The 12126-nt window shown below is 53.2% G+C and overlaps 1 protein-coding gene across 3 annotated transcripts in view; it reads left to right on the top strand.

Annotated features, from left to right (window-relative positions):
- SFSWAP (splicing factor SWAP) overlaps positions 1 to 11353 on the top strand; it is an 88287-nt gene extending 76934 nt beyond the window's left edge. For all 3 annotated transcript variants that reach the window (XM_074402010.1, XM_003937090.3, XM_010347619.3), the window contains 3 exons: positions 9120 to 9293; positions 10397 to 10469; positions 11038 to 11353. In XM_074402010.1, coding sequence (XP_074258111.1) covers positions 9120 to 9293; positions 10397 to 10469; positions 11038 to 11103 — 313 coding nt within the window. In that variant the 3' untranslated portion in view covers positions 11104 to 11353. The remainder of the gene's footprint in view (positions 1 to 9119; positions 9294 to 10396; positions 10470 to 11037) is intronic.
- Positions 11354 to 12126: the final 773 nt, after the last annotated feature.

Here is a 12126-nt window from a genome sequence, read left to right as displayed (position 1 = left end):
TCTGTGTCTGGAGCCACATGGAAGGATGGGGCGTTGCACATCGTAGCCTGGAGTTTCCCAACACAGTCCTGCTAAGTGTGCGGGGGTCAGGACACTCGGGGTCCCAGAGCCTTCCAGAGGACGAGCCTTGCATTGCCAGGATCAGCCACACACTGGGACCTTCCTGCTCCTGGGACAGATGGCCCCAGCTATCACCCGCACTGCCCAGCCACAAGGCACGTGCTAGGCAGAGCCAAAGCAGGTCCCCCACAGCACCCTGGGCCAGAAGACCCTGCTGCGATTGGCCTAGAAGGACCACAGTTCCCTCTGTTGACAAGATGTGATCTCTTTTCTTAAAACAGAAAAATCAGCAAAGGAGCTGTAAAGCAGATAGATGCTAACAAATGTTTCGTGTATAACTTGCTGTTGATTAATTACATTTTCTTCCTTAGGATCCCACACTGAGCATTCATGTCTACATTAATACAATCTGATGAAAATTAAAATGTTAGAATCCTTCCCTTAAATACATAATTTCACATCAGAAATTCACTGTCACCTTTAGTATATGTGAAGGGCACGGTCAGAAATTAATTCTTTAGATCTCAATGGAAGAGCCCTTGCTTTGCCTTCAAATTAATCTTTGCTTTAAGAGAGACCTCCTGGGAGCAGATAGTGACTGTATCTGGAAGGAGCAGTGACCTCCAGCCAGCCAGCACACTCAGACGTCAGACTCACGTGGCCTGCCGGCATGCTCACCAGGCGCTCACAGGTCGCACGAGAGAAGTGAAGGGTGAGCCTCGCGGCAGTGCTGAGTGCTGAGCTACCTAGACAGAGCTCAGCCCACAACCCTGACTCTGCCAGTGGTGGACGGTGATGTGCTAGGAACTCAGCAGGTGAATATGTGTACAATTGCTGGTCAGTTTTGTAGTCTTCATTACAGACCCAGTCTATAAATCCAGAATATGGGTTCGGTTGGGTTGGTTTTCATTTGGTTTGGTTTTCTTTTAGGGGTGATTTTCTCACTGTTTCCCAGGCTGGAGTGCAGTGGCGTAATCACAGCTCACGGCAGCTTCTACCTCCTATGCTCAAACCATCCTCTCACCTCAGGCTCCCAAGTTGCTGGGACCACAGGCACTTACCACCATGCCTGGCCAATTTTTAAATTTTTTTTGTAGAGACTGGGTCTCACTAAGTTGCCCAGGCTGCTGTCAAGATCCTGGCCTCAGGTGATTAACCTGCTTCCCTTCCAAAAGTGCTTGGATGGTAGGCGTGAGCCACCGCACCGTCACGGAATACATTTTATTAGCAGTCATGGTATTAATCCTACAGTCAGGCTGTGTTCCTGCCTCGGAGTGGGCGTGCATGCCTTGCTGTGGTGCAGTGCACATAACTCAACTACCAGGTCGTTGTCACTTTAATACTCTGACGGCACCAGACCAAACCAGGAGAAATGCCCACTACCCAGATTTGGAGGATTCTTTTTTTCTTTTTTCTTTTTACTTGAAATAGGGTCTCACTCCCATTGCCCAGGCTGTAGTGCAGTGACAAGCTCTCAGCTCACTGCAGCCTTGACCTCCTGAGTTCAACTGATCCTCCCACCACAGCCTCTTGTGTAGCTGGGACTATAGGCACGTGGAACCACACCCGACTAATTTTTTGTATTTTTAGTAGAGACAGGGTTTTGCCATGTTGCCTGGGATGGTCTCAGAACCCTGAGCTCAAGCAATCTCCCACTGGCATCACCCACCGTGCCTGGCCCTGAAGGGTCATTTCTACAAACTGATTATTGCCTGATTCTTAATCACTGACGAAGTTAAATTCTTTTAACTTACAGGAAAGTTTTTTAAATAGTACAATGGGCCAGGCTCAGTGGCTCACATCAATAATCCCAGCACTCAGAGGCCGAGATAGGAGGACCACCTGTGCTCAGGAGTTGGAGGCTCTAGTGTGGGCTGTGATCGTGCCTGTGAATACCCACTGCACCCTCCACCCGGGCAACAGGGAGACCCTCTCTTTAAAAACAAATTGTACGATAAACACCCATATGCGTAAAATCTGTAGCTCAGTTCCGCTGACATTTTGCCACGTTTGCTTTGAGTTTCTTACCCCTTCCCGCCCCTTCACTCCCTCCCTCCCTCCTTCGTTCATGTGGTGTTTCATGACCTTAGCATTCCCAAAACTCCCAGGCCAGCTCTACTGTAGATGGCCCCACAGTCAGGCTTTGTCTCGCTGTGTCCTCATGGCTGGGTTCAAGGTGAATGTTTTGGCCTTGTGGAATGCCATGTGGGCCACCGTGCGTAGCTTCCCATTGCGTCACAGATCAGGAGACAGAAGCGTCTGTTCGTGCCATCATTTGTGATGCTGAGCTTGATCACTTCCCCTTCCTCTCCCCACCAGCGAGGAACCCAGGAGGTGACGCTGGGGCAGTGTGGCTCTCCTGCTCCCAGCGGCTCTCTTCTCATCGGCCTCAGCATCCCTTGACGACCCCTTCCTGAATCAGTTCTTCACACTGCTGATTGCAAAGCAGTGACTTTCTCCCTCTAGTCTTGTTTCTGTTTATTAGCTGAAGGCCCTGCTCCTTTGTTTAAATCTCACCGTGGACTCAGGAGCATTTTTGGTTGTGGTTTTTGATTTGTTGTGCGATAATCCGTTGCTGTTATTATTCTGTTAGATGGTGACGTTGTCTCCAGCCGGCCAGTGGGACCCTTTCGAGCCAGTCTGTTCTGTCCACCTCCATTGTTCTTTGCGCTCCTGCTTTTGGTACAAGATACTCCAGGCTTACCAGGAGTTTTCCCTGCTCAGCCCTGGAATCTGCCATTTCTTCAAGGACCTCTGGTTCCTGTTAGTGAATATTTGGAAATCCAGATGTGGACATATTGAGGAATTTTTAGGAGTAAAATTGACAGTGTGGAAATACATAAAACAACATTCATGAAAGTCATTTCAAGTAGGTCATAAAAGTGTTTTTCAGCCAGGCGCAGTGGCGGGCACCGACAGCCGCAGCTGCATGGATGGCTGAGTGCAGCGCAGGAGCCTTGGAGTCACAGCCAGGGTTCTTCACACGGGTACTGACCAAGTCTGTGGTCGCGTACTTAGCAACATGCCCGGTTACCTCATTGCAGCAGATACCATGAATGAGTATTACAGGTTGTCTCCGTTGAGCTTCTAGGACTCAGCACTACTCTTGGCACATGGACGACTCTGCTGAGACAGAGAATGGGAATTTAATGTTGGAGTAAAGATCTTTCATTACACGTGAAATGTTCATTCAAGGTCAACTCTGCTAACTGAAGGATGCATAACATAATTTCCTAGAGCAATCACTCAAAACAAATGTAGCTAAAAAGCCAATAGAAGATAGAAAGTAGGATTTTAGATGCTTTCTTAAATTCATGAAAGAGCAGAAAAGGGCCGGAGGGGAGAACAAATAGGACAAATAAAAAATAAGAAGATTGTAGACTTAAAACCATCTGTAAAATAATTACATTAAATGTAAGAAGACTAAAAACTAGTTTAAAAGCAGTGATTGTAGAGTGGATTAAAAAGCAAGACCTGGCTGGGTGCAGTGGCTCACGCCTGTAATCCCAGCACTTTGGGAGGCCAAGGCAGGCGGATCACCTGAGGTCAGGAGTTTGAGAACAGCCTGGCCAGTGTGGCGAAACCCCGTCTCTACTAAAAATTCAATAATTAGTTGGGTGTGGTGACACACGCCTGTAATCCTAGCTACTTGGGAGGCTGAGGCAGGAGAATTTCTTGAACCTGGGAGGCGGAGGCTGCAGTTAGCCAAGATCGTGCCACTGTACTCCAGCTTGGTTGACAGTGAGACTCTGTCTCAAAAAAAAAGAAAACTTCCACCAAACTCCAGGCCCAGATGGCTTCACCAGTGAATTCTAACAATCAAGAAAGAAGAGGTACTCTTTAAAGAAAAGAGAGGAGGGGCCGGGCGCGGTGGCTCAAGCCTGTAATCCTAGCACTTTGGGAGGCCGAGGCGGGTGGATCACGAGGTCGAGAGATCGAGACCATCCTCCTCAACATGGTGAAACCCCGTCTCTACTAAAAATACAAAAAATTAGCTGGGCATGGTGGCACGTGCCTGTAATCCCAGCTACTCAGGAGGCTGAGGCAGGAGAATTGCCTGAGCCCAGGAGGCGGAGGTTGTGGTGAGCCGAGATCGCGCCATTGCACTCCAGCCTGGGTAACAAGAGCGAAACTCCGCCTCAAAAAAAAAAAAAAAAAAAAAAAAAAAAAAAAAAGAAAAGAGAGGAGGGAACCCTTCCCAGCTCATCTCTTTAGTTCATCATAACTCTCACACCTAAGCCAGATGAGGACTCTGTTTGGGGGAAGGTGTGTGCGTGAGCACGTGTGTGTGTTTACAGACCAGTACCGTTTGCATGCGTACGTGTGTTCACAGACCAGTACCGTGTGCGCATGCACGTGTGTTCAGACCAGTACCGTGTGTGCGCATGCACGTGTTCACAGACCAGTCCATGTGTGCCGTGTACGTGTGTTCACAGACCAGTACCGTGTGCGTGCGCACGTGTGTTCACAGACCAGTACCGTGTGTGCGTGCACCTGTGTTCACAGACCAGTACCGTGTGTGTGCGTGTATATGTGTTCACAGACCAGTACTGTGTGTGCGTGCACCTGTGTTCACAGACCAGTACCGTGTGTGTTCACAGACCAGCACTGTTGTGTGTGCATGTGTATGTGTTCACGCACTGTGTGCATGTGCATGTGTGTGTGTTCACAGACCAGCACTGTGTGTGCGTACATGTGTGTGTGTTCACAGACCAGTACTGTGTGCGCATGCACGTGTGTTCACAGACCAATACTCTTTGTGTGTGTGTTCACAGACCACTGTGTGTGTGTGCATGTGTGTGTATTCACAGACCAGCACTGTGTGCGCACGCACGTGTGTGTTCACAGACCAGGACTCTCAAGAACATAGATGCAAAAATACTTCACAAAATATTAGTGACTCGGTGTGACTCAGATGTCTGTTCTCCGCAAGTCGATCTGGAGAGCTGGCGCCGTCCCACTCAGAACTCCCACAGGCATTTGTGGAACTGGCACACTGAAACCTCGACGTGTGTGTGGAAATGCACGTGACCTGGGAAAGCCAAAACCTCCTTGATAAAGAGCAGGATTTCAGGGCCTAGAGAAAGCTACTACCGTCAGCAAGGAGCGTGGTGTCAGCATGAAGACCGATGGAGCGGTGGGACGGAACAGGACGTACAGGAAGGAGACACACCCGCAGGGCAGGGGCCACAGCCACAGCCATTTAGTGAGGAAAAGGAGAAAGGAGAGACTTTTTTGTTTTTCTCTGTTGCCCAAGCTGGACTGCAGCGGTGGTCTGATGTCAGCTCAGCGTGGCTTACTGCAGCCTCCACCTCCTGGGCTCGAGGGATCCTCCCGCCTCAGCCTCCCAAATAGCTGGGACCACAGGCACACACCACCATGCCCAGCTAATTTTTTTTTTATTATTTATAGACACTGGGTCTCACTATGTTGTCCAGGCTGATGTTGGACTCCTGAGCTCCAGCAGTCCTCTTCCCTCAGCCTCCCAAAGTGCCCTGACTGCAGGCGTGAGCCACAGCACCCAACCAGGAAAGTCTTCAGCAAAACTTGCATGAACAGCTGGATGTTGGAATGGGAAAAAAGTGCACCGCAAACCATACGCAAAATTTAATTCAGGCTGGATCAGAGATCTGAAAATAAAAACTAGAACTAGGAAGCTTTTTGAAGAAAACAGAATATGTTCATGAATTTGAGGGTGGCAAAGATTCCTTAAGATGTAAAAAACTCTCTGATACGAGGCAAAAATAAATTAGACTTCATTGAAGTTTAAAAACTTATCTCAAAGGCATAGTTAAGAAGATGAATAGGCCGGCCACAGGCTTTGCAGTACATATCTCCGACAAAAGCCTGAGTCAGGACCAAAAAGACAAAGGACCCAATTAAGAAGGGGGCAGATGACGCCAGCCGGCCGACTTCACAAAAGGATGTACTGAAATAGCCAGTCAGCACGTGAAAAGATGTGGCCCAGCGTGAGTCATCAGCCGGGAGGAGCACGTGAAACCAGGGAGATGGGACAGTCTCTAGGGATAGTGGGCACGGGCCCGGCGTTGGGCCCCCCACAGCTGACTGTGAAGCTAAGTATATACCTTCTCCCTGACACAGCGTCCTGTTCCTAGATGTGAACTCCTCTGTAAAGTCAGCATTTGACCAGAAACGCTTTGATTCATGATTGCCGAAAATGAAAACAATCAAATGCCTCGTAACAGGAGAAATGAGTCGGCACGTGGTGGTAGCAGCCTGTCGTGTGATACTGTTCGTCGGTCAGAGAAACAAGCAGGGTCACCAGCTTCGTGGAAGAGCCTCGACAGGCTTTGCTGAGCAGCAGCAGCCTGCCACAGGCCAGGCGTGGTGGTTCGACCTGGAATCCAGCACTTCGGGAGGCCAGGGCAGGAAGACTGCTTGAGCCTGAGACTCCCTGGCCTTTTTTTTTTTTTTTTTTTTTCCAGAGCCCCCCATCTCGACTAAAAAAAATTTTTTTAGATTAGCCGAATGTGGGGGTGTCTGCCTGTCGTTCCAGCTACTCAGGAGGCTGAGGCGAGAGGATTGTTGGACCCTGGGAGGTCAAGGCCACCGTGAGCAGGGATTGTCCCCTGCACTCCAGCGTGGACAACAGGGAAACTGTCCCAAAAAAACCAGGAAGCCAAACCAACAAATACAGACACAGTGTGGGGCTTGCTCACATGGGGCTTAGGCGGTGCACTGGAAATCAGCAGTGGGGCCCACTGAGGGTGGAGGAGGGGCACAGACGAACTTGAATGGCATCAAGGAAATTTCTGGAATAAAGAGACACTCCTGCGTGGATAGGGCCAGGGGTCGGGGTGTGCGCACTTGCCACGCTCGGCAAAGGCACGGAAGGCCGCGTTGCACCAGATGGACGGCGGCACCTCGGTTCCTTAAAAAATGAATGAGTTACTCCATTTCTTCAGCAGGGCTTAGATCCGATTGTAGCAGAACTGAACCGATTTACAGTTAAGGATTAGTAGCTGCCTTTTATTCATTATGCAGCCCCTAAGCTCAGCTGAATTTGGGGAGTAAGTCATTTTGGACACACGTCACATGCTGGTGTGCATTTTATTTATTTGCTGCTTCCTTTGAAATACTAGCATATAGACAAAAATTTCACAAGACATTTTGCAGTTTCAGAAAATCAGTCTCATGTGCAGGCTCCGCATCTGTGTATTGAACAGTGAGAACGGTGCCTCCGTTTGTAACACTGTCCTCACTGGCACATCAGGCAGGCTTCCAGAAGATGCCAGGTCACCTGCCAGGGCCCAGCTCACCAGGGACAGCTTCTCCAGCAGCTGGATTTGGGCTGCCAGTGAGCACCGCCTCTGGCAGGTCCCTCCTTGTTTAAGTGGAGCTGGGCAAGAGCACCCCAGGCCTGGCACTGCTGCTTTAGGTCAGTTCATTGGCACCAACACAGTCTGCTCATGCCCAGAACAGCACAAGGAAACCTGGACGGAAATGCCCAGCCCCACGGTGCATATCAGGGCTGTCACTACAGAGCATACCATGGCCCCTGGCACCCACAGCTTTGTCTAAGCTCTGCAGAGCCAGGCACTGGTGGGGTCCTAGAGATGGGCAGAGCGCCCAGCCCCTCCATGGGGTCTGCACCCCACACTGTGAGCACAGCCCAGCCATTAAGCAGGGACGTTTCAGATCTCAGGGAGAGCACAAAAGAAATGCATGAAGTCGGGAGGCCCTGATGGGGGGCAGGGCTTGGGGTAAGTGGGCGTGTACACAGGCCCTGGGGGTCTCCTGGAAGACAGAGGAGGCCAGGCCGGTAAGGGGCTTCGTGGCACGCAGAATCATAAGCCAGGCAGACGCTTGCAAGCTGTGCAGATAGAACCCCAGGAGAGAGAGTCAGACACCGGCCAGGAACCACAGTTCCCCCTTCAGGCCGGCACACTGGGCAGTTGAGGCCCACCTGGATAGTGAGGCTAAAGGAGGAAAGGAAGGAGACAGCGGACCAGAGAAACATGATGCAAATGACCCGTGCGAGACTCTCAAGAAAGCTGTACTCAGGGCTGGAAGCGCGTGCTGCAGTGTGTTACAGATGAGTTCTGAAAGGAGATGCCAGGTGAGGCACCTCAGGGCCTGCAGGGCCTCCCAAGGAGGGCTCAGGCCTGTCTGCCTTTCCTCTCCTTGCTTGTGTTTTTAGGGGAGTGGCCAAGAGGCCCACGTGGCTAGGGTGTGGAATGGAGCTAGACAGGGCAGAAGCCAAAGGGTTGCCCGTCCAGGCAGGAGAGGAGGATGGTCTGAGGGCAGGCGCAGACCGGAGGGTCTGGGGAGCATTTTTGGTGTGGGATGGTCAGTTTGGTGATGCCGGCTCTCGGGGGGGCAAGTGGACGGACATCAGAGCGGAGCTGCCACCCACAGAGCAGGCTCCACTGCCCGGAGGCTGAGCGGCATTAGCAACTGCAGGCAGCTGGCAGGTCAGAAAGAAGCCCGGACAACAGAGTGAGACCCCATCTCTTAAAGGAAGATGCGGCACTAGTCGTCTGGGAGGCTGAGGCAGCAGTTGCTTGAGGCCAGAAGGTGAAGGCTGCAGTGAGCTGTGATGCGCCACTGCCCTCCAGCCTGGGCAGCAGAGTGAGGCCCTGGCTTTTCTAGAAAAAGGAATGCTAAACTTGGATGTATTACTGCCCTCATAATTTCCCGTATCTTTTTGGAAATGTTCATTGATGTAACAAGTGGCAAAGCACTGTGAACTGCCCGTGGTTACGTTTCTTAGGTATTTTAAACGCAAATAAAGTGCTGGTTGCATTTTAAATACCACAGGTGTTTTACTTAAGGTCCTAACCTGGGGCGAGAAACTGCTTCCAGGAGACCAGGCGTCTTCGGTGTCCTGGGTGGCTTTTGTTAAACCCCTGGATTGATTTTCTGCATCCGTCACTTCTCAGTTAAGTGAAACAGGTCGCCTTCAGAGGAATGACTGTGTGGAGGGGCTCCGTCCCTGAGCTGTGCCTTGACCACCTCTTACCCAAAGACTGGCTCAGACCCGAGCTGCTCCCTGTGTGCCCTGTGCCTCTAAACCCAAGGCCCATCTCTCCTTGCAGAAGTCCCCACGAGAAGAAGAAGAAGAGGCGCTCGAGATCACAGACCAAGTCCAAGGCCAGGTCCCAGTCGGCGTCACCCGGCAAGCAGGCGGTTCCCCGGCCCGCAGCCCCCTCGGCCCACTCGGCCAGCGTCTCCCCTGTGGAGAGTCGGGGCTCCAGCCAGGAGCGCTCCAGGTAACCCCCAGACCCCACGCAGCTCTCTGGGAACGGGCAAGAGGTGGCGGGCCAGACTCTTCCTCCCTGAGTTCTTGCCTGTGTCCTGGGGCACCAGCCATGAAGCCAAACCCCACCCGCTCTAGCAAGGAAGTTGCCTCGGATACGGCTTCTCAGAATCCAGCCGCGCTCAGAGGACAGGGTCCCGTGTTAGGGACACCCGCCTGCAGAGCCCAGGAGTGGTGCGGTCCCGCCCGAGGCAGCCCAGCTGTCAGCCTGATGCTCACCAGCACAGGTGGGACGGGCCCCAGCTGCAGACCCCCAATGTGGTCATGAGGGAGTGAACGGACCTACCACACTGGGCTCTGCAGTGACCACTAGACCCAGAGCTCTGTCAGCAGGTCGCTGCAGTGGCCGGGGCCGGGGCTCTCACCTGGGCAGCAGCACAGACACAGGCGTCCCAGTCCCAGGCTAGGTGATAATGACTTTCAAGTCAGACACCCTCCACTGCCCAGGCACCCACACTCGAGGGAGCAGAGAGGGTGGCGTCTGAGAACAGCTGCTCCCTTTAAACCGATGGCCTCCGTGAATGTGAATCGGGGAGTGATGGCACGACTGTCCCACTGATGTGGCAGAGGCCTCGGCTCCTTCGAGGTGGGTCCGGGTCTCTAAGAGGTGGTACCTTCAGTGTCGGGCTGCGCGCCGTGGCTCACGCCCGTAATCCCACACTTTGGGAAGCCAAGGCAGGAGTTTGAGACCAGGCTGGGCAATATGGCAGGACCCTGTCTCTACAGAATAGGTGGCACGCATCCGTAATCCCAGCTGCTCGAGCGGCTAAGGCGAGCGGACGGCTTGAGCCGGAGCTGGAGGCTGTAGTGAGCCATGGCGGCACTGCTGCACATCAGCCCGCATGACAGCGGCCCTGTCTCTGAGGCTAGAGTGATAGCAAAACGCACATCGGTGCAGGAGGCCTGAGCACGGGTGGGGCGGGGTGCTGGTGCAGCACACAGGCGCCTCGCTCCCGTCGCGCGCTTCTAGAGCGGGGGTTCGGAGGCGGGCGTGCCGTTGGCTGGCCTGGCTCAGCGTCTTCCCGTGGTTGTGAGCTCTGCTCTCTTCTCCGTTAGGGGAGTCTCTCAGGAAAAAGAAGCCCAGATCTCTTCAGCCATCGTCTCTTCCGTGCAGAGCAAAATCACTCAGGTCAGTGCATGGGCCTCTCCCGCTCCCAGCCTTCGTCAGGGGGCCTTGTTTCTCTCCGCTAATTTTCATTGCCTGTCCCTCCTGTCATTGACACCGGCACGGGACAGGGATCTCGGGCAAAATGCCACAGGCCCTGGGCCAGGCTCCTCCGTCACCCCAAGGTGCAAGAAGCACTGTCGGCCGGGTGCGGTGGCCCACGCCTGTACTCCAAGCATGTTGGGGGGCCGAGGCAGGCAGATCACCTGAGGTCGGGAGTTCGAGACCAGCCTGACCAACATAGTGAAACCCCATCTTTACTAAAAATACAAAACTAGCCAGGCGTGGTGGCGCGTGCCTGTAGGCCCAGCTACTTGGGAGGCTGAGGCAGGAGAATCGCTCGAACCCGGAAGGCGGAGGTTGCGGTGAGCCAGGGTCACACCACTGCACTCCAGCCTGGGCAACAAGAGCAAGACTCCATCTCAAAAAAACACAGTGACCTTGGTCTTTACCACCAACTCGTTCATGAATTTCTTCACCACACGGGTTCTGGCCGAGTCCATGGTTCTCCTCTGTGTCTCGCCCCGCACAGGATCTCATGGCCAAAGTCAGAGCGATGCTTGCAGCTTCCAAAAACCTGCAAACCAGCGCCTCCTGAGACAGGGCCGGGGAGGCGGAGTCGGGACGCGCCGTGGGCTTCCGGGCAGGCTCACGCGGACGCTGGCCACACCATCCACCTGGCTGCCTCCGTGGACCCTTGGTGGGTTTTGTAAATTAATTTTTGACGATATTTTCAGTTTTAAGATTTCTGACCAGCAGTCTCTTACCTGTATATTTGTAAATATATCATGTTTCTGTGAAAATGTATTATGAAATAAAATGGGAGGAAAACACCTTTTCTAGCTAGACCCTGGCCTGGCTTCTTTCTTCCCTCCTCCGTCGGCTTCGGGGTCCATTTGACGGTTTGTTGTCTGTGATACGTGTGTGTGGTCGTGGGGGCTGGCAGGGTCTCCCCGTCCTCTGCCCCCACGCTCCTCCCACAGCAACCCCGAGGTCACCACGCCCGTCCTAGGCCGCCAGCTCCCCACGGGTGCATTCCCACCGGCGCCCAGGCTGCAGCAGTGGCACGGAGCATGGAGCAGCCTGGCCCCGCCTGGCCGGTGTCACCGCGCCGAGCTCCACGTGTTACCTCGAGCACCGGCCGCTCCCTCCTCAAACCTTTCCTGACGCGCAGGTGCCCTGGACCCCACTGCGGGGAGGGTCCAGCCAGCTTGAGGTGGGGCTCAAGGGCCTTATGCCAGAAACAAGGACTGGCCGCCTGTGCACCATCAGCAGATCACAGTGACACTTCCTTTTTTTTTTTTTTTTTTTTTTTTTGAGACGGAGTTTCGCTCCTGTTACCCAGGCTGGAGTGCAATGGCGCGATCTCGGCTCACCACAACCTCCGCCTCCTGGGCTCAGGCAGTTCTCCTGCCTCGGCCTCCTGAGTAGCTGGGACGACACACAGTGACGCTTCTGTCCCCACAGGAGGGAAGCTCTTTGACCTTCACTTAAACCCCTGCTGTGCCCAGGCCAAGTTCCTCCATTTTCAGTTTGCCAATTTACCAAAACCCAGAAATGGAATTACATTTCCTCCTCCTTACGGCACTTGGAGTCCAGACACTGCCTGCCCACCAAGGCC

Source organism: Saimiri boliviensis, chromosome 7, assembly GCF_048565385.1.
Source record: "Saimiri boliviensis isolate mSaiBol1 chromosome 7, mSaiBol1.pri, whole genome shotgun sequence".
Taxonomy (NCBI): Eukaryota; Metazoa; Chordata; class Mammalia; order Primates; family Cebidae; genus Saimiri; species Saimiri boliviensis.
The sequence above is the reverse complement of the archived record's forward strand: the minus strand, read 5'-3'. Positions and strand labels throughout refer to the sequence as shown.